This window comes from Rattus rattus, chromosome 6 (genome assembly GCF_011064425.1).
Source record: "Rattus rattus isolate New Zealand chromosome 6, Rrattus_CSIRO_v1, whole genome shotgun sequence".
Taxonomy (NCBI): domain Eukaryota; kingdom Metazoa; phylum Chordata; class Mammalia; order Rodentia; family Muridae; genus Rattus; species Rattus rattus.
Genome location: NC_046159.1, coordinates 142,016,446 through 142,040,822, shown reverse-complemented (window position 1 = coordinate 142,040,822; position 24,377 = coordinate 142,016,446). Strand labels below are relative to the sequence as shown.

Here is a 24,377-nt window from a genome sequence, read left to right as displayed (position 1 = left end):
GAAATATAAAATGTACATAAAAATCAAATTATTTTTCACATATGTTTTCCTGCAATGACTGAGAAGTATAACATTTTTTCCTGATTTCTTTTAGTGAATTGTATAGGAAGAGAACTTTTGACAGGGATAGAATTTTAATAAGTTAACCCAATTTGATGTATTAGCTCCACAAAGTGCTATATTTATATAAATATTCCATGAATCAAATCATTCAATAATTAAACTGCACCTTTAATGCATAAAATAGATCAGTTCAATTGTGAAAACTCTACTATTAGTCTGGAAGAAGGTAGCCATTGATTTGTAAATCATAAGTTGTGTTCTGTGGGTTCTTCTTAGCTAGTAAACTTGCAAGGAATCACATTTCATGCTCCATGTGTCTGGCCTTGTTTGGATCCACTGTGTTTGATGCAGTGAGGCAGGGCAATTTTTCTCATTCTTCTACTGTTTACCTCATATATTCACCCTGTGGAAAAGAAAACAAAGTGATCACTCTATAGGAATCATCTGTTGCCTAACACATTCAATTTGGGGGATGGGAATCATAAAAAAAGACTGAAAGAGTTTGAAGGGGCTTGAGACCCCATATGCACAAAAATGCCTTCAAACCAGAGCTTCCAGGGACTAAGCCACTACCCAAAGACTGTACATGGACTGACCCTGGGCTCCAACTTCATAGGTAGCAATGAATAGCATAGTAAGTGCATCAGTGGAAGGGGAAGCCCTTGGTCCTGCCAAGACTGAACCCCCAGTGAACGTGATTGTTGGGTGGAGGGTGGAATAACAATCGAAATGTAAATAAGAAATACCCAAGTTAATAAAGATGTAAAAAAAGTTGCCTTTAAAAAATAAGAATGAATATAGATGAAGAAAATAGATACTTTTACAATGCGTTAAAATTTGCTATAGAACTTTATCTAATTGGCAATTAAGTCATCTAAAATTTTAGTAAGATAGAACGAGGAACAATCTTCCTTTAATTGTCCTTAACATGTGTTCAAAACTTAATAGGTAAAATGTAAAACAGCTCTCACAAAGGAGAGAAAATCAAAACATGAAAAATAAAAGGGCAAAATAACTAAAGATAATAATGGAACAAACGGCTAAATCTAATGCGTAAATTACTCATGGAAAAAGTATCTGGGGAAGAAAAACAAGTGCTTGAGACTGCTCCTGGGTGCCACTGAGGAAAACAAGCAAACAAACAAAAAGCAGAGGAAAAAGAATAATGAATATGGAGCCTCTAGGAGGGTGCTATATATATCATGTAGTGTGACTGACAAGGAAAGAACCAGTGGAGCTATGGCATTATCATCGGACATGCTTTCTGGCTACTATTTGTCCTGGATTTCCTGTATGATTTGGGCCAGTAGCTTTTTCCGTTTTACATTATCTTTGACAGTTGTGTCGATGATTTCTATGGAATCTTCTGCTCTGAGATTCTCTCTTCTATCTCTTGTATTGTGTTGGTGATGCTTGTATCTATGGCTCCTTGTCTCTTCCTTTGGTTTTCTATATCCAGGGTTGTTTCCCTGTGTCCTTTCTTTATTGCTTCTATTTCCATTTTCAATTCCTTCACCTGTTTGATTGTGTTCTCCTGGAATTCTTTCAGGGACTTTTGTGATTCCTCTCTATAGGCTTCTACTTGTTTATTTATGTTTTCCTGTGTTTCTCTAAGAGAGTTCTTCATGTCTTTCTTGAAGTCCTCCAGCATCATGATCAAATATGATTTTAAATCTAGATCTTGCTTTTCTGATGTGTTTGGATATTTAGTGTTTGCTTTGGTGGGAGAATTGGGCTCCTATGATGCCATGTAGTCTTGGTTTCTGTTGCTTGGGTTCCTGCGCTTTGCTCTCTCCATCAGATCACCTCTGGTGTTACCTTGTTCTTCTATTTCTGACAGTGGCTAGACTGTTCTATAGGCCTGTGTGTCAGGAGTGCTGTAGACCTGTTTTCCTGTTTTCTTTCAGCCAGTTATGGGAACTGTTTCGTGCGTGTACTCTTTCCTGTCTACTGGTCTTCAGCTGTTCCTGTGGGCCTGAGTCCTGAGTTCACCAGGCAGGTTGCTTGGAGCAGAAAAGTTGGTCTTACCTGTGGTCCCGAGGCTCACGTTTGCTGGTGGGGTGTTGCTTTTGAGCTCTCCATGAGGGGGGCAATCAGGAGAGATTGCGCCACCTTTTCTGGGAGACCCTGTGCACCAGGGTCCCAGATGGCATTAGGTGTTTTCCTCTGGAGTCAGAAATGTGGGCAGAGTGTAGTCTCTTCTGGCTTCCCAGGCGTGTCTGCCTCTCTGAAGCTTTAGCTCTCCCTCCCATGGGATTTGGGTGCAGAGTACTGTTGATCCAGTCCCTTCAGGTCCTGGCAATGTCTGGAGAGCAGGGGACCTGCAGTTCCAGTGCCCCTATCTTCCGGTTTCCAGAGGCCATATACAGTTTCCTCTTGGGCCAGGGATGTGGGCAGGGGTGGGCAGTATTGGTGGTCTCTCCCGCTCTGCAGTCTCAGGAGTGCCCACCTGTCTGGGTGGTGAGCTCTCTCCCCCATGGGGTTTGGGAGCAGTGAGTTGCAGGCGGGGATCAACGAGGTTCCGAGCTATGGCATTATCATTGGACATGCTTTCTGACTACTATTTGTTTAAGTTATCACTTTTTTATTCACTGCTTTTAGTTTTACAGTTCAGATGTTGACCCTTCCCAGCACCCCCTCCTATAGTTCCTTATCCCATTCCTCTTCTCCAGGATACCTACCCCCCACAGTCCGACCACACATGAGGCCTTCCCATCCCCAAGGACCTCAAGTCTCCATAGGGTTAGGTGTAGCTTCTCCTACTGGGGCCAGGGCAGTCAATTCTCTGTTATATATGTGTTGCAGGCAGGTTGGGGGTTGGGTGGGGGTTGGGTCGGGCCAGCCAGCTCATGTATGCTGCCTGATTCTTGGCTCAGTGCCTAAGATCTCAGGGTTGTGGGTTAGTTGAGACTGCTGGTCTTCCTATGGAGTCACTCTCCTCCTCAGCTTCTTCCAGCCTTTCCCCAATTCAACCACAGGAGTTCTTGACCAGTCCAATGATTGAGTGTAAGTATATGTGTCTTTTTCAGCCAGCTGCTTGTCTCTCACAGGACAGCCATAATAAGCTCCTGTCTGTATGCACACCATAGCATTGATACTAATCTTTAGGAATCATGTGAACTGCTTTTTCAAGTGAATTAAAAAACCATTAACACATATTAGTGAAGAAAAGTAGTACTCTACAGTGGAACTTGAATATATAGTTAGATGATAAATAGATGATAAACATTATAACTGAGACAAAGAGCGCAAGACAAAATTAGAGTGTTCTCCCAATTAATTAGATTACAAATGATGTTGGATCATGTTTCAATGTTAATGAGAGCTATTAATTGAATTTAAATATTTTAGACAGACATAATATGAAATTTTTTCCAAATATTCTCAATCTTACAATGATAAATAATGAAAGATGAATAAACCTTAGCTAGAACTCAGTACGACTGTAATTGAGTTGGAGAAAATTAAGTCACAGAGAGTGGACTGGTATTCAAAATACAAATAGTCTCAAATAAATTATAGTGAGCAATAACTCAATTTAAAAATTACAATGGGCTCAAATAGATATATCAAAAATGAGATATTCAAATAAACAAGGGAATTGCGAGCCAAAAGCACATGACCACTTATCGACATGCTATTTAAGAGTGGAAAACTATAACAAGTGTAGACAAGGGTATGGATGACAAGCAACTCTTGTATACACTTAATTAGGTTACAGACTTGCATAATCAGGATAGAAAATAGAGTGACGGCTCCTTAAAACATTAAAAATAGAAGCAACATATGATTGAGTCATCTGTCCCACCACTGTTTACAGGAATAAATCAGTATGTTTAGATGATATGTATGCCATCCTAAACGCTCAGAAGTGGTTGAATGAATAAATAAAATATGGTTTTAATGTAGAGGAATATATTTCTTAGCTACAAAAATAATACAGATTATTTTCATCTGGTACAGCATGGATGAGTATTTTGTTGTTATGTTAAATGAAATCACTATGAACAGAAAGAGATCTACTATGCCATCTCGCTCCTAAGAAAGAAATATGTGATCTCATACAATGAGGTTTGGACTGATAGCTACATGGAAGTTTTAGCCACAAGGAACAGGATATGTTGAAGAGATATTAGTCAAAGTATACAAAATATCATTCATGTAAGATAAAGAGCTCAAGTGATTTTTTTGCCTATGTTTAGAAGTGTATAACATTCTTGAAAATTGGATTTATTATGCTCCTTATAAAATAACTATGTAAATTTGTTAGTTTTCTATATTTATTCAATTTTCAATATGCACTTGTATGTTATGTGAAGGTATTATTAGGGCTGTGTAATGACTCAACAAATAAAGACATTTATCTTCAAGTCAAACAGAGTTCAATCCTGAAAACCCATGTTGTAAAGGTGAGAACTTATTCTTGCAGGTTATCTTCTGATCGCTATGTGTTTGCCATGTCACTCATGATTCCATGCACATAGACAAAGGAAAGTAAAATAAATAAAAAAATAAAGTGAAGGAAAAAAACTACACTGTACACGATACAGAAAATTATGTTTGTCAGTTTCAGTGAAAACATTTTAAGAGGATGAAATTTTACAGGTTTGATAATTGTGTTTAAAAATTGCAGCGTTGAGGTATCTGGGTAAAATGAGTTTTGAGTAGATTTATGCCAATAGGAAATATAGGTCATAGGTACTTACAGGCTAGTTTAAGCTGGAGCTATCTCTTACAGGTCACTGATATTTGTATACATTAAAACTGGTTTATTATTCATAAGCAAATGCGTATAAAGAGAAACAAGTGTTAAGACTGATATCCACATGTTCTACAGTGCTATGCTGGGGAAGTCACTACTGATGCAGCAGGGAAAATACCAAGTGGTTCTCTGGAAAAAGAAACTCAATGAATACATACTAAGTACTCTGAAATAAGTGATCAATGCATCAATGCTGAGAAAGGAAGGATGATGAAAATTGAGAACTGCTGTCGGAGGCAGAAATGCAGAGTAGGAGAACACAACTGTTTTGAAAGTGAAAATCTCCTTACACTGTCTTGACGTGAGACTCGTGGTAAGCAAACTACGAGAAATAAACTATTACACTGAAAAAACTCATTGTTAAATAAAGATGTAAGAGCTACAGAGAAATATAACCCAAACTGTGTTTGAGAATATTTTCAAATATGGACAGCAAAAGTAACTTGTAGGCAACGACAATAACAGCTCATCAGAATCATGGCATCTCATCTCTATTCAGCTCATCTTTACAGGTACACTACACTTTAGCTGACAAATAGCAAATGTTACCAGCAGATTTGCCATGGCCCTCTTCAAAATGAAGATCTTTTTGTAGTCTTTTTGCCGCCAGTGTCTAAGCATCAGTGACATGCAGGTTTCTAGATACTATATCTATGCTTAATTTGTCAAAATCAACAAATATTCTAAATTGGACATGAAATCATGTATTTTTCTCTAAGTGCTGAAATATAAAGAATACTGTTCTTTCTCTTAAAACACTATCATCACTAAGCATAATTAATATTAATATTTAATTAATAATTATTCTTACTGCTATTATCAATGTCTTACTAACATCACATTACAATGATGTTTTGGTTCAGATTACTGCTGAAAAAATGTATATTAAATAACTAATTTTACTTCTCTTTCTTTATAATACACAAAGAGTTATTTCTGAGGTACTGTCTAATTAACACAAATATTCTAGGCATAAGGATATGATAGATTTAAAATGAAAACAGACTATACAAACATGCTTTCTGAAATCCAAATAGAAATTTTATGGGTTTTTTTTTTGCAAATTATCAGCTACCTCCATAAGCAATAAGCAAAAGAGCTGGCTAATTATTGAAAGAATGTCTGAAGCAGATGCCATCTTCAGAAACTCCTAGTGAACATTCACACAGGGCTAGCATTTACTCTTCTAGAAAATGTTACATCATGTCAATATTCTTCATGGCTCACAGTTCTTATATGTCTAGAGTATCGAGTTCAAATTTGTAAGTAAGAAATAAAAACTTCATCCCAGAAGACAGAAATAATATTCAAAATATCAAGCAAGAATAGAATTGAACAGTATATGAGAAAAGACACAAGTCCTAAAAGAGAAACAGAATATCCAACATAATGCTAAAATTTTTAGAAGAGAAAAAACTAGATAAATATCAGGTGGTTATGAAATAGTCAAGGAAATTGCTTGCAATAAAGAAAGTGGGTCTGCAGATTGAGGGGCAAGAAGATTGCCAATACCAGAAGAAGTCGCTTTCCTGCCCTGATTGTCCCTGTTGTTGAGAGTAAGAATAGTATTCAGCATTTCATAGATGCTAAATAATTTTTGTTATGAATTAGTCAAATTGAAATTCACTTCTGATTGCAGTTCAAAAAATCAGCTGTTGATAGTGATATCCCATCCATCTCGATCTATATCACCTCTCTCTCTCTCTCTCTCTCTCTCTCTCTCTCTCTCTCTCTCTCTCTCTCTCTCTCTCTCTCTCTCTCTCTCAGGATCAGGATTGATGGAGGTGATATGGAAGGAAAATAAAAAAGAAATCAACTCCTGATGAAGGAATTTTTTTTAAACAGAACAATTGAAGGATGCCTGTCTCTCTCTGGGAATGGGAACTGCACCCAGGTGCAGGGGATTTGGACCTTATAGGGCAGAAGAAGGGACTTTGGGAGGGGGGAGAAAGTTTTATCAGTAGATATTTTTTTTAATAGTTCAAGACAAAATAATTTTAGTAGATAATCTTATTATGGTGTTGGTTTCTTTTTCAAGCACGTGTTCTTAATGTTATGTAGACTCCACTCCTCTTAGGGTCCTGGCTTTTAGGTCATTAACCCTTCAGGGACATTGTTATGGGTCAACGGACTGAAGATCATTTTTTCATGGCTCGTGTCATAACAATTAGTAAAATGAAAAAATAAATAAGAGGAGAGCATGTACTTGAAGGAGAATGGTAATGGGAATGTGCGAGGGCTTGGAGGGAGAAAAATAAAGGTAGGAATGCAGTAATCACATCATATAATATCAAGAGTATAATTATACAAATAGAATGATATGGCATGTAGTATTTTAAAATTCGTTCGTACTCCCACAGCAAAAATCCCTTGACAGTTATCCAAATTCTGCTATAGCTTTATTTTATTACTATTTTTTATCTAAAGCAGATGCATTTAAAAATATGTTCATTTTTTTAGCAACAACAATAAGAACTATTCTTCATGCGTAAACTGAAAAGCAGTGCATTATTTATACGGTTTTACATTCTCCTCTGAATATGCTGGTCAGTAGTGACCTATAATCATTTGATCTATGAGATAACATAAAAAGAAATACCAACAACATTTCAAATGTCTCTTGAGGAACGTGAAAGCTGTACTCCTGCTTCATATGGCAGAATTACTCATGTTATATGTTCAACATTGCTCTGATATTATACTTTTATTGGCATGTCTTACCCCAGCCACTTTCTCTTTTATTGTCACTCACATGGTATGTATGGTGTTCATTCATTACAAATAATAAAATGTGTCATGCAAATGTGAGTGTATAATACTGGAAAGAAGATAAAAGTGGCATTTTATTAGTGTACCACATTGGGATGGTTAATTTTGATTATCAACTTGACTACATCTGAAATAACTAAAACCCCAAAATACCTATTAGGGAATTTAGCTTATTTTGAAATTAAGATTTACTTCTTCTAATTTAGATCTTTGAGGTAGGAAGACACACACAACTATAGTCTAGATTTTCTGAGCTGGAAAAAACTCACCGGTAAACTCTGTCATGCATTCTACAAGAAGCCTGTATAAAGATATGAAAGAAGGAAAGTTTTGCTCTTAGTATGCTTGCTCTCACCCCACTAGCAAGTCCATTCCTTCTCTGGCAATATTCTACTTCATTGGGATCCCAGTGTATACTGAGACTAGCTGTGATATCCAGGCTCAAGGACAAAGGAACTATTGGATACCTCAACTTTCATTCCTAGCCAGCCATTTTTGAATTAATTGGAAAATAGCCTGTAAATCATTCTAATAATGCCAACATATATAAAGAGAAATTCATTATGTAAGTTTTGTTACTCTAGAGAACCCGACTAATACACATACCCAGCAGATAAAATCCCCAAATAACCACCAAGAACTATAAGAAGGAGAAAAACTGGGAACAGAAGATATGGTCTTCCCTGGGAAAGAAAGAACACAATTGTTTGGCAAAAACAATTGGTCATCCTTGTACATATACAAATAACTAACCTAACAGATTATATTTAGGAACATATATGCATATATATGTATATATATAATATACACACATAAATATATAATTTGCACTAACAATTAGTGTAAAATGAGGCCATGAATTTGAAGATTAAATATATGTATATATATAAAGAGAGAGAGAGAGAGAGAGAGAGAGAGAGGTTTTGAAGAGAGGAAGAGGATGGAAGAAATCCTGTAATTATAATCTAAAAAAATAAAAATTTAAGTTTATAATTTGTCAAAGTACACTGAAAATAAACTTTTATTATGATATTTGCTTTACCAACACATACATTTAATATCACTAACCAAAGGAGAAGACATAAAGAATAATATGACATTGTATCTGTTCCCCATTCTTTGGAGTCACATCTCCCTATAACAACATATAGTGACAAAAAATACCATTCATTATAAAAGTATAAAATGCTAAACTACAAGTGCAAGAGCAAGCAAACAGAGGAAGACTGCACATGAATTTTGTGAAAAGTTCAAATAGAATTCTGATTCATAAATATATCATTTTTAGATAGAATATTTTATATTTTGTTCAGAACCACATTGTTTTTTATATGGACCAAAAAAAACATGAATATTTCGTTCCCATTAACGTTTATTTTTAGCAATTAGACCTAATTTAAACTTCTGTCTAAATGACATTGTGCTCCCAAAATTCTCATTTTCTAGAGATAATATTCTTGCAGTCTGACCTGCTTCAGAGCACACTTCAGCAGAGTAGACCAGCAAGCCCTGTGATTGCAGAGGGAGGCTTTATAAACTGGTGTTTTATTCTCCTTATTCATTTGTTTCTTAGAAACCTTGTGCTGATGACTTAATTATTCTGAGATTTAAATGCATCCCTTCCAACGAATAAATTGCTATTTTTCTCCACTCTTTTTGATGCATTCCAATTACTGAGATGAACTTTTGGTATTTTTATATTTGCCACCCCAAGTCCCTGAGCAAATGACAGAGCCTTGAGGAAATCTAAAATTAAGCATTTGTTTTGTTTATGGCCCTATTTACTTCTCATAAAAGATGTTTAATACAGATGTATTTGGACACCTAACCCAGTCTCCTGCCTTGTTCCCAATAGTCTTAATTATGCCCTCCCTAGACTTCCAATTTGTGTACCAGAATAATCCATGTTCACTCCCCTTTTATGTGTTTTTGATTAAATTAGTTTGCATTCTGGCTAACAAAATCTAATAAGCACACGTTAGAATTGTGATGATGTGAGGGGCTTATGGTGCCTCTCTGGGCCATCTAACAGTGAATACTCACTTCAAAGTCATTCTACTCTTTACTTGTGGTATAAATCTGCCAAAGAAGGGTTGCAGGAAGTACAGTCAGAAGTGCTTCCTCCCATAATTCAAATCGCAAGGTGGATTAAGGTATCACCTCTGCTTCATTGTGATGATATGATTTCTGATCTTGTGTCTGCTACTGTACTGAAAACATGAGACAATAAGCACACGGCAAACTCCATTCTTTCATAAGACTGAATTTTCTCTGGTAGGATGATATCAAAGGAGAACGTGTCCCTGTCTGAACCAGCACAAGTGTCCTTCACATACTGACAAGGGAAGTCTGTGAAGCTTTTCCAGGTATCAAATGGCGTCCTGATCTTCACAACCTTCTCGAACGGCAGGCTCTGGACCTTGACGGTGCCCGCGATGGCTTTATCCTTCACCACGCAGTTTTCGAGGCAGACATGGTTGGTCTGAAGTTGATTTCTAAAGTCTAAGTAATCTGCAGAAGGCTGCGGAAAATCCAAAACAAAGCTCTCACTCTCTGCTGTCGTCAGACTCACGATGTTGCCTAGGAGTTCAGTGATGTTAAACGGAATATCTAGAGGTTCATCGAATTCCGAGAACACTTTCACCATTGTCAGGGCCAGGCCCTGGTTGTCGGCGAAGGACACCCGCTTCTTCACCTTCTTCTTCTGCTCTGTGGGGGCCACCATTCTGCCGGCTTCCTCCTTGCTGCCCAGCTGAATACAAGGCCTCAGTGACTTGTTCAGTTTGGGGGAGATCTTGAAGGTAAAGTGCTCTTTGGGTAGAGAAGGGACCATACTGCTGTAGCTGTATTCTATGTCCACGGCCATCATGTTAGAGGGCAGGCTAGAAGTCTGGTACAGCTCTTGACTACGGAGGAGAGACCCTTCAACCCACCCCACCATCTGAACTGGATGACAGTGACAGCAACCACGATGGCAAAAGCGGGGCAAGCACTCAGCTTGGTCCTTGCAACAGCAGCCTTCTTACCCGCTCCCTGGATTGCAGCACTCAGGATTCCGGCTCCAGCAGCCCGTGGCGCACTTTAACTTTTCCCAAAAAACAAATTTCTATTATTCTGTGCTTTGCTACTGATGACTTACTGTGTGGGTTTGATGTGCACAAGCAACGTACTCAGAGCTAGTCATAAATTAATTTTCCTAGACAATTTCATGTCTGGATTTTTTTCTGCTAGACATATGATCATTAATTTCTTAATTTATGGAATATGCTTTAAGATTATTTAATATTTTTCCCATCCACTTGATATTATTCATTCAGAGTACTTTTTACAAATACATGAATTTCTTTTGCTCTTTCTGTTATTTTTTCTTTTGTTCTTTCTAATTTTACACTCTAAAGTCTATTCCTGCCCTTCTTGATTCCAGTTTAATGTATACGAGGTAAGACTTTGTTATGTGACTCTGTTATGGGAAAACATGAACAAGTGTCTACTGATACCAGATACAGAATTGATGACAGAATAATTAATGATACCACCATAATCCAGCTTAGCATATGAATGAGTTTAATTGGCGTTACTTACAGGAATATGAATAAGGGCTTGCTTAACGGAGCAAAGTTGACTAAAGGATAAAGGTATCAGCAAAGACAAGCCCAGCACTGCTGAAAGCTTAAAAAAGGCTGTGAACCTAGAATCCACTGCACAACCTTTAGACAGTTCAGCAAGTCGCAGAGAAATCGCTGATTTGGCCTGAGTTTATTCAGGCAGCTTGTTGCCAGGTCCCCATGTCCTTAAGCAGTCTTTACTTGGGAAGGAAACAGCCTAGTGAGTAGCATCAGTTTCAGGGAAGACTCAGGTATCATTTACTTCCTGAGATCGAAGTTGCCTTGCAGGGCAGAATAGTTTCTTTCCTTTTGGACTGACCCTGGGCTCCAACTTCATAGGTAGCAATGAATAGCCTAGTAAGAGCACCAGTGGAAGGAGAAGCCCTTGGTCCTGCAAGACTGAACCCCCAGTGAACGTGATTGTTGGGGGGAGGGCTGTAATGGGGGGAGGATGGGGAGGGGAACACCCATAGGGGAGAAGGGGTTGGGGGATGTTGGCCCGGAAACTGGAAGGAAATAACAATCGAAATGTAAATAAATACTCAAGTTAATAAAGATGAAAAAAATTAAAAAAAAAAAAAAAGAACATCTGGTTGTTTTTCCTCTTTGTAAATTCTGGATCTTAAGGAATTACCACTTTAGAACATCATGTTTCTCAACTCCGTTTTAACATCCTGTTTTAAAATATCTTTTTATTTTACCGCCACTGACATATCCCATGTGTTAGACTCTCCCTCCAATGTAAATGTTGCTTTTATTTCTTCAGAGGGATGAGAGCTGTGCCCAAGCTAAGCCTAGAGGCTTTCTTTCTCTGTTCTAAATTTCACTAGGACTAAGTCTGGAAACTTCTAGCCTTCCTAGGATCTAATCTTCCAATACAACGGATTCTACTTGGTTCTCTTAGCTTTTGAATGATCTTTTCTGCTGGGGCTCCTACTAACTTTGGCAATTTCTGTAAACCATCTGATTCTCATTCTTGGCTCACTCTGTCTTTACCTGCATCCAGCTTTTCTTCTCTGTAAAACTGCCCTGGTGGGTAAAACCTACCACACACACACAGATTCCATGATATCCTATACCATCTTTTGTGGTTCTTAAGTAGCCTCTCTTCCTCTGCCGTTCTCATGTTACTGAGGCGTTTTTGAATCATTCTGTCAAGTCTTTCTCTGATTCGTCACTTTCTTTGCCCCTCAACTAAGTCACTTTGAAACATGGCAGCTTCCTTCTACAAATTAACCTTACATTTGTTTTTAAGGATTAAACGTATGTACTAGGGGTGAGTCTGTATTCCACCCAGTTCATATTGTAATTCATGCCTTGTCTGCATTTCATCAGATCATATCTTTGGATGTGATCCTTTACCACAGTGTCATGTTACTGGATAAAAATTACTCTAAGATGGACAGGTTTAATTTCACAGGAAACTATTATGCAAGATAGTCATAATCAATAACTTTTGTTACAACTCAAAACAATTAGTGTTTTAATTGTCAGTGATTTCGTCAAAGTGTCTATATATATATATTTAATACTTATTTGCATATACAAACAAACACATATACAATATTTCATGTACAAAGTGGGTTTCAAACTGGTTATGAAGCTTAAAATTACTGTAAACTTCTAATCCTCCTGTTTCCTCTTCCCTAATGCTGGAATTATAGAGATGCTCCATTGTGACCAATTTACTTAGTACTGAGACTGAACCCGGGACTGTTGGTATCCAAGAGTTGCCCCACAAACCACATGAACACAGATCTCAGTCAGATGGGATAGTTTATTAAGCATTTGCCCTGGGACTGATCAACCAGGCCTGTGGACAAGACAATGTAGCTGACTATAACCCCAAGCCAGAATCCTACATAGCTTATAAGCCTGAAATCCAGAAACATTGTGCTAAGTTCTTCCATCAATCACATTTAGATATAGCAATGGGAATAGGAACATGCCTTTGTTGTATACTTATCCTGTTTCTATTGAGTGAGGTATTCAACTGTTGTAGGAGACTTGGCTTGACTAACATTTATGTCTTAACCTGCCAACCAAGATGTCAGTTACCCACTACATGTCTCTTTCTGCCAAGAAAGATGTCAGCTACCCAGAGAAGTACTGGGAACTTAAAAGGTCATTCAACCCCCATGCAAAGTGGGAGTTTTCTCTCTTATAAAGCACTCCATTCCCGAGGCAGCTTACAGGTGCAGGAAGTGCTGTCAGAAGACACATTCCTATCCAAGCTTATTGTAGTTAACTATACAAAGCAGTTCTAACTGACCTCTATTGCAATTGGATTCCAAGAGCTCCAAACTATAGAACACAACAGAATTTGGGTTAACAGTTAACTCAGGCATAAGTTCCTAGCAACAGCACCTGAAAAAGTTTCCTCATAAGAGCAGTAGCAGCACAAAATGGCTGGCTATATAGGAAGCAGTTACCCAAGCCTTAACAAGGACCATGCACATGCAAGACCTCCTCTTTACCTTCTTAGCTACATTTCAAGCCTCAATGAATCACTAGTTTAGATTTAATACACCTACAAAGGCAGATGTTAATAAAACAATTGTTCCAGTATATGTCTTTAAATTGTCAAGATTTAGAGATGCAGTTTTTCTTAGGAAACTCTAATGTTAATCATGAGCGAGAATAAAGGTCCTAATAAAGTAACTCCTAGTCTTGATGAATACAGACTGTTGCAGACATTATAAGCTGGTATCATCTTCTACTAGGTTACCTGATCGTCTGTTGTGAAGTTTTCTGACAATGAATAGTACCCATATGTGTACATGCAAAATGTCCTTTCCAGCAATTTTTAAATTAGTAAATAGAAGAGTAAAACTAAGCATAACTGAAGGAACACCAGTAATCAATACTAGGAAATGGTTAGACTTGCATTCTACTTTGTAAAATTAGCAAGTATCCAAAGTGCAGTCTAAATCAGTACAAGAAACTCAGCATTTTAGATTAAATTTATCAAAGTGAAGACATGCAACATGAGTTAATTTAATTTCTATGGAACATCATTAGGCTTCAGATTCAATTAACATACTGTTGATCTATTAGCTTTCATCTTTAATAATCATTCACAAGCATAGTGGCATTTACAGTGACTAGTGTTATTACATCTTGAGCATTCAATGCCCTTCAAAAAGTCATGTGTTTCAGGCTTGATCTCCATGACAACAGTTATTGAGAGATGACAGAACCTTTAGCCATGCAGCTTTGGGATTTCTTAGATTACTGTGGTCATTCCCTAGAAACGGATTTTGGTCTCCATGGCTTTTTTTCTTTCCCTTTCTTTTTTTATTTCCTTGTTCCTGATATCAGAACCATGGTTTCACCCATATCAAACAATCAAACCAATGGTTATGTTCAATTTTAAATTCACATTTCTAAAGCTATGATCCAAAATAAAGTTAATTTCTCTTCATATGTTAATTATCTCAGTATCTTGTATATAGTACTTAAAGCTGAATAATGTTGATAGACTAATGAAAATTCAAACTATTATCTATAATGTAACCAAGGCTATACTGAAAATTATTATATTATCCAGAATTGGGTTTCTAGAATATTTGGGGGCCTTAAATAGATGAGAATGTCTAAACAGATTTCAGAATGGTCTAAAACCAAGACCAACTAAACAATACTTTTGGACAATTGACTCACTTCCTTTGTTCTCTAACAGTATACTCAGTAATTGCATTATTGATAGTTATGCAAAATTCACAGGTAAATAGTGAAACATATCCAAGTATTCAGAAGAGTACAGATAATGTCATACAGACCTAACATGGGGTAGGTTGCACAGTTCTAGAAACTAAGATATAAGATGCCACGAGGGACTGGAAATGTTCATGTACATAATGGAGTCTTGGAGGTCTCACATTTCCTGTGAGGTATCTGAGGTCCTACAAAATGACCTATGGAAAATTTTTGCTTTATTTAACAGTCTTCAGGGGTCCGGTAGCTTTTGTCTTGAGCAAAACTACTTCATTTGTTCTCCATTATTTTTCTCTAAAGGAATAATTGACCTTGATGGTTTCCTGCAGGTGGTATATTAGAAAATAGTAATGGTTATTGTAACAGATAGGGGAAATAGGGTGAAATCTTAAGGGCAGTAAGTTTAATTAGAGCATTTCCTTATAAAATGAATGGAAAAAGTTTGAGAATATTTGGTAATGGGTGAGAAGTAAAAATATTCTGTAAAACTCATGATGTCCTCATTCATAATTGACTAGTATTCCATTGTGTAAGTGAACCACATCTTCTGTATTCATTCTTCCATTATAGGATATCTGGGTTGTTTCTTGCTTCTTACTATCACAAATTAGGTTTCTATGAATATAGTAGAGTACATGCCCCTGTGGCATTGTGAGGCATTTTTGGGTATATGTAAAAGAGTGATTTCCAATTTTCTGAAAAACATCCAAATTGATTTCCAGAGTGGTTGTACCAGTTTGCAATCCCACCAGCAATGGAGGAATATTCCACTTTTTCCAAATTTTCACCCGCATACACCTGAGCTTTTGATCTTAGCCATTTTAATTGGTGTAAAGTAGAATCTCAGAGTCATTTTGATTTGTATTTCCCTGATCACTACCAACTTTGCACATTTCTTTAAGTGCTTCTCAGTCATTCAAGATTCCTCTGTTGTGAATTCTGTTTAGTTCTATACCCCATGTATTGATAGGGTTGTTTTTGTTTTTTGGGTTGTTTTGCAGGTTAGTTTCTTGAGTTCTTTATATATTTTGGATATTAACCCTTTATCAGATAAAAATGCATTAACTAGAATCTATCCTGAGTGATGTAACCCCAAAGTACAAGCATGGTATGTAATCACTAATACATAGATCTTAGCCAAAAAATGTATAGAATACCCAAGATACAATCACAGAACCAAAGAAAGAACAAGAAGAAGGGGTCAATAAAGGATGCTTAGATCCCACTTGGGAGGGAGAAGAAAGCAACCTGGGTGGGGGTGGGAGCAGAGGGACAATGATATTTGGGTGGGAGAAAAGAGGGGGACAGGGAAAGAGGAACATAATCTGGTATTGGGGGAGGGGAAGATCCTGAGTAAAGCCCTGAGGCCGAAAATGAATGGTAACAGGCAACCTCAACCTCGGGAGGTGGGAGGTGGTGGGACCCTCTAGAATGTACCAGAGACCTGGGAGGTGATAGACTCTCAGGAATCAACAGGAGGGACCTTAGATGCAATGCCCAAAATTGGGGAAGAGGGGTCTTGTAGAGTCCACCACCAGTGGAAAAACAGGGCATCAAGTGGAGGGGTGGAGTTGCCATCCAACAGTTAAAACTCTGGTCCAGAATTGTTCCTGTCTAAAAGAACTGCAGGGACAAAAGTGGAGAAGAGCCTGAGGAAGAGGAGGTCTGGTGTCAAGCCCAAATTGGGATTCAGCTCAGGGGGACTCTCCAAGGCCTGATACTATTACTAATGTTATGGTGTGCTTACAGACAGGGGCCTAGCATGGCTGCCCTCTGAGAGGCCCAAAAAGAAGCTGACTGAGACAGATGCAGATACTTACACCCAACCAATGGACAGAAGCCAGGGGAACCTTGGGGTTGAATTAGGGAAAGGCTGAAAGGAGTCAAGGAGGAAGGCAACTCCATAGGAAGTACAGCAGTCTCAACTAAACTAGACTGAGATCTCTCAGACACTGAGCTACTAACCAGGCAGCATACACTAGCCGATCTGAGCCCCTGCCACATATACAGCAGAGGACTGCCTGGTCTGGACTCAGGGAAAGAAGAAACATCTAACCCTAGAGAAACTTGAGGCCCCAGGGAATGGGGAGGCCTGGCCAGGTAGGGTGGAGTGGGGGGAGTGGAGACATTCTCTTGCAGAAAGAGTAAGTGGAATGGGATGAGGAACTGTAGGAGGGTGGATAATGACTGGATTTAAAAGAAAGATTAATAATAAAAACAACAACAACAATAATAGAAGATATCACAAGTAGTCTGTCCTGAACACATGTACAAATGAGCAAAGCTAAATAGACTTAGTAGTATGTGTGTGTGTGTGTGTGTGTGTGTGCGCGCGCGCATGCGCGTGCACGCGCATATGCGTGCACCTGTATAAAATGATAATAATTAAAGACAAAAGATTGTGAAGTAAAGAACAACTGGGGTGCATAGAGTAGGTTGCAGGGGACAAGGAGGTCTGGATATGTTACAAAAATAGCATTCATGCATAAAATCCCTAAAAGTAAAATAAGTTTTCTAATAAAAAAGGTTGGTTATTCCAGATAAACACTGTTAGCAAGAGAATGAGAAAAACACCAGGGCTCAGTTTTGTAGGAGTTTAGGAGAAGTTTCTGAAATTAGAGATAGTACAATTTTGAATAACCACTCCTTGCAGGAGACAACTTAAAACTACTCTTTCACATAATGACATGACACAAGCAATTCTAACAAACCTGCCTGCATCTTCTTAAACCTTGTGTGTTGAGTAACTGTTTTTTTTCTGTTAAATAAAAAAAAATCAACACAATTTATGTTGTTGTTAAGGTTTTACTGCTGTGAACAGATACCATGACCAAGGCAATTCTTATAAAGGACAACATATAATTGGAGCTGGTTTGCTGGTTCAAAGGATCAGTCTTTTATCATCACAGCAGGAACATGGCATCTTCTAGGCAGGCATGGTGCAGGAGGAGCTAAGATCTTCATCTAAAGGATGCTAGAAGACTGGCTCCCACTCCTACAGTGGCATACTTGCTTGAATAAGCCCACATATACTACATCAAGACTACCTATCCCAACAAGGCCTTATCTCCTAATAGTGCCACTCCCTGGGCCAAGTATATTCAAACCACCACAGTGTGTGCATACCTGTGCTTGTGTGTGTGTGAGTATGTGTGCATGTGCGTGTGTGTGTGTGTGCATGTGCGTGTGTGTGTGTGTGTGTGTGTGTGTGTGTTTAAATCCCTTTTAAAAAGAAAGTTATAAAAATTGTGTAAGGATAGCAAGTTCAAACAACAAGAAAAATAACAGTGCTCTTAAATAATCGGTGTTCACTGTAAGATTAATAAACAAATCATACTCAGTTTTGAGGGCTTACCAATTGGTAAGTGGTTTGATATCAGCATCTCTAAATTAAGTAACGTATAAAGAATTTTCATGAATAGAAACTCGTTCTCTACACCTAAACTTTAAAATACTATATTTTTACAAAGAAAAGTCAAGAAAAATCCTTGATTTACCACTAAGTAGCTAATACTATAAACCTAGCTATCTTTTAATTAATTAATTACTAATTAATTTTCTTTCTAGCTTGACAACAGCTTCCCCTCCCATATCTTCCAGTTATTCCCCAGCCTTCCATGCAAGCCCTCTGCCCCAATCCAATGTGCTCCTCTTCTTTTTCTTTTCAGAAAAGGGATGGTCTCCTGTGGATATCAACCAGCCCTGGTACTTTTTTTTTTAATTGAATACTTTGGCATGTTGAAATCTAATTATTTGAGTTATTTATATATTTTGATGTCATCCCTTATTCAGATGGAAACTTTTCCCAATTTGTAGGGTGATGTTTCGACCTTTTGATGGTGCCTTTTGCCTTATAGAGGCTTTTAGTTATATGAGTTCCCATTTATTAATTGCTGATCTTAGTGCCTGTGTGATTGGTGTTATGTTTAGGAGGTTATCTCATATGCCAATGTGTTCAAGGATATTCCCTTGTGTCATGGGTTTTATATGCTTGGTCCAGGGAGTGGTATTATTAGAAGGCATGGTCCTGTAGGGGTCTGTGAGGCCTTGTTAGAGTAGGTGTGTCACTATGGGTGTGAGTTTTAAGAAGCTCAGCCTAGCTGCCTAGAAGCTAGCATTCTGTTAGCAGCCTTCAAATGAAGATGTAGAACTCTCAGCTCCTCCATTACCATGCATGCCTGGATGCTGCCATAATTCCACCTTGATAATGATGGACTGAACCCCTGAACCTGTAAGTCAGTGCCAATTAAATGTCCTTACAAGAGCTGCCTTGGTCATGGTATCTCTTCACAGCAGTAAAATCCTAGCTAAGACACAGAGCTATATTTGACTGTGATTATAAGGATATATATATATATATATATATATATATATATATATATATATACAGTTATGAATGATGTATTTAGTTAAGTAGCAGTAGTAGGTTTTCTCTAAGATCCATGGCCTCACTAGCTAAGGGTAGTTAGATTAGTAGTTTTATAGTACAAGGCCTGAGTTCTCTGTTGATAATTAGGTCTTGATTCTAATCAGAATAAATGTATAGGATGATAAAATATATTTTAGAATTAGGATATGTTATATGATATATGGGTTATATATGATATATATATCCCTCTCTTCATTTTTGATTTTGTAAATTCAGTATTCTCTTTATGCCTTTTAGCTAGTTTGATTAAGGTTTTGTTTATCTTTGATTTTCTCAGAAAACCAACTCTTGGATTCATTGAGACTTTGTTTTCTTCTATTTGTTTCTATTTTACAGATTTCAGGTCTGATGTTGTTTATTTTCTGTTGTCTACTCCTCTTAGTTATGTTTATTTCTTTTTTGTTCTAGAGCTTTCAGATGTGCTGCTAAGAAATTTTACTAATTTCTTTATGAAGCCATTTAGTACTATGAATTTTCCTCTTAGCACAGCTTTCATTGTATCCAATAATATTGGTTATGTTGTGCATTCATTTTCACTGAAACCTAGGAAGTTTTAATTTATTTCTTCCTTGACCCAGTGACCATTGAGTAGAAAGTTCTTCAGTTTCCATGAGTTTGTAGGCTTTCTGTTATTTCTGTTTGTGATTCTTAGTATATGTTTTGTCCAGAGAGTGGCACTATTAGGAGTTGTAACCTTCCTGGAGTAGATATGTTACTGTGGGTGGGGGCTTTAAGACCCTTGTCATAGCTGCCTGGGAGCCAGTATTCTGCTAGAAGCCCTCAGATGAAGATGTAGAACATTCAGCTCCTCTTGCACCATGCCTACCTGGATGCTACAACCGTCCTGTCTTGATGATAACAAACTGAACCTCTGAACCTGTAAGCCAGCCCCAATTAAATGTCTTCCTTATAGGAGTTGCCTTTGTAATGGATTCTGTTCCCATCAGTGAAATCCTAACTAAGTCACCATTGTTGAAAAATGGCTTAGAAGTCTAATACGATGTAGAGGGTTATTTCAGTTTTCATGTTTCTGTTGAGACTTCCTTTGTGACTGATTATATGATAATTTTGAAAAAGGCTCCTTGAGGAACTGAGAGTTTTATTCTTTTTGCATTGATGGAATGATATATATATATATATATATATATATATATATATATCTGTTAGGTTCATAGGTGTTTGAGTCATAATATCTTTTAGTTATGTAATTTCTCTCTGTTTTGTTTCTGTCTGGATGACCTGTCCATTAACAGAAATGGGGTATTAAATTTTCTCACTATTAATGTGTTGGATTTAGTGTGTTATTTAAGCTTTAATAATGTTTCTTTTATGGATATAGGTGACCTTGCATATTTAGAATAGATATTCAAAATTGAGAAGTCATCTTAGTGGAGTTTCTCCTTTGATGAGAATGAAGAATTCTTCCACATTTCTCTGGATTAATTTTTGTTTATAGTCTGTTTTGCTAGATATTAGAATGGCAATATCAGCTTGCTTCTTGAAATAATTTGCTTGAAAAATCTTTTTCTAGCACTTGACTCTGAGGTGATATCTATCTTTGATGTTAAAGTGTCTTTCTTGTGCATAGTAGATGGTAGACCCTGTTTTCATACCCATTATATTAGTCTGTGTCTTTTTTTGTTTGGAGAATTTTGTCTATTGATGTTGAGGATATTAAAGATGAATGATTGTTAATTCTTGCATGAACTCTGGGGTTTTTGATGCCAGTGTTGCCTCTGGGGCCCTTAGAACTGGCATGTCTTCTGGGAAATGAAAGATTATTTTTTACCATAGTTGTGGGCTGTGGCGGATGGTTCTAATGCTCTGTGTGTGAACCATAAAGGTCCTTTTCTTCAATTGTTCTTGACCAATCAATAAAGATGCTAGACAAATATGCTAGCAGCCAATGACTGGGAGGAAGAGACAACAGGCTAGCAGATGCAGGAGGGGAAAAGAAAATTTGTCATGCTTCAGAGGGAGAGAGTCAGTAGCTATGTGAGATCTCTGGTGAAGTGCCCATTGGCCACTTCCCAGACTAGGCAGGTGGGATATTAGAAATGTCACTAATCTGTGGGAAGATTCAGAGGTGTTGAGCTGGGAGTGAAGATAGTGCACATCAGCTGTGGGAGGCCTAGATGTGCCCAGGCATTGAGCTTAAAAGCAAATTACAAATAAGTTAATAATAATCTGGGGTGGCTCCTGGGTGGGTAGGTATGTGTATCCAGTCAGGAACACAGAGCAATGAAGCAAAATCTACATGCTACAGAAGACCAGAATATAGAGCCCAGGAAATGGGTCAGCTATCTTTTATTTTATAGCAGAAAGTTTCGTTCCAATCCTTGTTATTGGGGTACATTGTTAAGGCTACTGAAATTGACAATATATAAGATGGGGTAACTCAACTGACAAATCCAAGTAAGAGCTGTGAGATTCTTTCTTCTTTTAAAAGTACTGTCTTTCAGATGTCAAAGTATCTTGTTACCTGAAGCTAGTGATAAGCAACTTTATAGACAATTAATGGCAATGCATATTGATGCTATTTATATAAATTTGAAACATTTATTAATATAAAATTAAAGTCACTTAAAATACATAAACTTCTTATGTTTTTCTTATCCACATACCCAAGAAATCATTGTGAGGAATAAATTAGGTATAAAAACATGATGGAAATATTGTAGTGACCTTTATAAGCACATTTATTCTGGTCACTTTCTTAATAGAGATCCATAGAAGTTATTAATAAACATTGACATAATTTATAGCCAATGCACAATTTACATACACACACATATATATACATATATATACATATATATACACATATATATACATATATATACATATATATACATATATATAATATTACCTGTTCCATCTGTATAATCATACCTAAGAAACCCATCGAACCCAAGAAGACTGACTGATTATATATTCCAATCATTTGAACCAGATAATTAGAATATAAGGCCTCCTTTCTCCTACTACTGCAGATAGATCATAACACCCTCACATGAGAGACAATGCACTGTGAACGGGAAAAAGTGACCTTCCTATGCCTGAAGCTGTAGAGTCCAAGTGAGACATCTAAAAAGTCAAAACTAAATCAAACAGGTTTCTCTCAGATCATTAACATTACACCAGACATCCTTTCTTTTAATAAGTTTCTTCATAATTGTTTACATAAAAATTACCATGAAATTACAGAGAACAGGGATCAAACTTTTATGACATAAATCCCTGTTCTTTAAACTTCTTAATCTGTATTCCACTGTACACAACAGGAAACATTAGTCAAAATGACTGGTGAAAGACAGATACTGAAAATTAGCAGAGACAATATTAAGCAGGTTATGTTATACCGGTACATATGCTCAAAATGTTAAGTAGTCTCATGAGAACTATGAAAATGGTCCAAGCCTGCATTCAACAAATTAGAAAAAAATCAAAAACAAAATGAAATTGGCAGCAGATTTGATATCTCCCAAGAATGGATCAGTGATCATAAAGCCCAGAAACAATGGAAATACCTCACCAAGGAGATGCAAACAATGAGTCATCATCAAGCATCCCAATACATGACAGCAAGATATGGGAAGAATAGAAACACAAAACCGTACCTGTAAAAGTTAAATACTCCGCAAATCAAAATTTGACAACAATGATAAACTCCCCAAAGATACGGATATGTCAAAATATTCAACAATAATTTAACAGACCACGCATGATACATTGTTTAAAGTCAATAAAAATATGTAATGTAAAAGAAGCTGAAGAAATGAAAACTCTATATACAAGGCGAAGGTAAGTAGGTCAGCAGATGTGCCATTGGGTTAAAAATGAATTAAAGAAGAGTGGAGCAGCACCATGTCATTCAATGATCAAAAAAGGGGAAACGTGCTGAAACACATAAGAGAATAATGACTTACAAAAATAACAAAATATTTTTCCTTTTATTGAAAATAATTTTTCTCACATAATAAGCCTGATTAACCTTTCCCTTTCTCTATTCTTTCTAGTTATTCTGCACCTCCTCTTTTAGTCAGATCTACTCACTTTCTGTCTCTCAATAGAAAACCAACAGGTTTCTAAGGGATAATGATAAAATAAATACAATAAAATAGGGAACACCCATAAGGAAGGGGAGGGGGGAGGGGGATGTTTGCCCGGATACCGGGAAAGGGGGAAAGGGAATAACACTCGAAATGTATATAAGAAATATTCAAGTTAATAAAAAAAAGAAAAAAGAAAAAAAAATGATGTGATGTGAAATGAAATAAAATAAAATCTAATACATTAGAATTGAACAAAACAAACAAACTGATGAAGCCCAAGAGAAGGCACAAAAAATAGAGTCAAACTCCTTTGTACACTCAAGAATGTACTCTCAAAAACACTAAATTAAGAAGTATGAGATATATGGAAAGGATCTAGTGCAGGTCTAACTAGGATTGGTGACCTTGTAGGAGCTTTGATTATGCTGTTTTAAAGGGTTTTGCTTTTTTACTGTCCTCCAACCACTCTGGCTTTTCCAGTCACTCTGCCCCCTATTCTGCAGGATTCCCTGGGCCTTAAAAAGAAGGATTTGTTTGCATCTTCTGCAAGAGGAAGCTTTTGTGATAATGGCTAAATAAAATACTGCTCTGCTCTGTCAGACTAACAGAATGTCATTAGGAGTAATTTTTGTTAGGTTTATTTAATTGATTGATGGCTGTTTTGCTTAGAAAAGTAGTATTTTGTTATATACTAGTATAAGGTTCTTGGTCACCCAAGCAGTCAGCCATGGAATCCACTGATACAGCCTGCTGACATGAGTTGAATCATCCCTGAAGGAGGGACTGAGGATGATTGAAGGAAAGACAGAAAGAAGGCAAGAGATAGATTCAGGAGGAGTGTCAGTGAATATTGAAGTAGCTCTGAGTTTATTTTGCCTAACCTCTTTATACCCCACAGTGTCTTGGGAATGAAAAAACCACAAGCAAGCAGAAAAAATTACTGACATACACAGGATATCTTTTCTCATACTGTTCCT

The 24,377-nt window shown here is 37.1% G+C and overlaps 1 protein-coding gene across 1 annotated transcript; it reads right to left on the bottom strand.

The window, feature by feature from the left end:
- Positions 1 to 9,761: 9,761 nt before the first annotated feature.
- Positions 9,762 to 10,463, bottom strand: LOC116904480 (protein phosphatase 1 regulatory subunit 3B-like). The gene has a single exon (XM_032907283.1). It carries the CDS (start codon positions 10,461 to 10,463, stop codon positions 9,762 to 9,764), a length of 702 nt encoding a protein of 233 aa, XP_032763174.1.
- Positions 10,464 to 24,377: the final 13,914 nt, after the last annotated feature.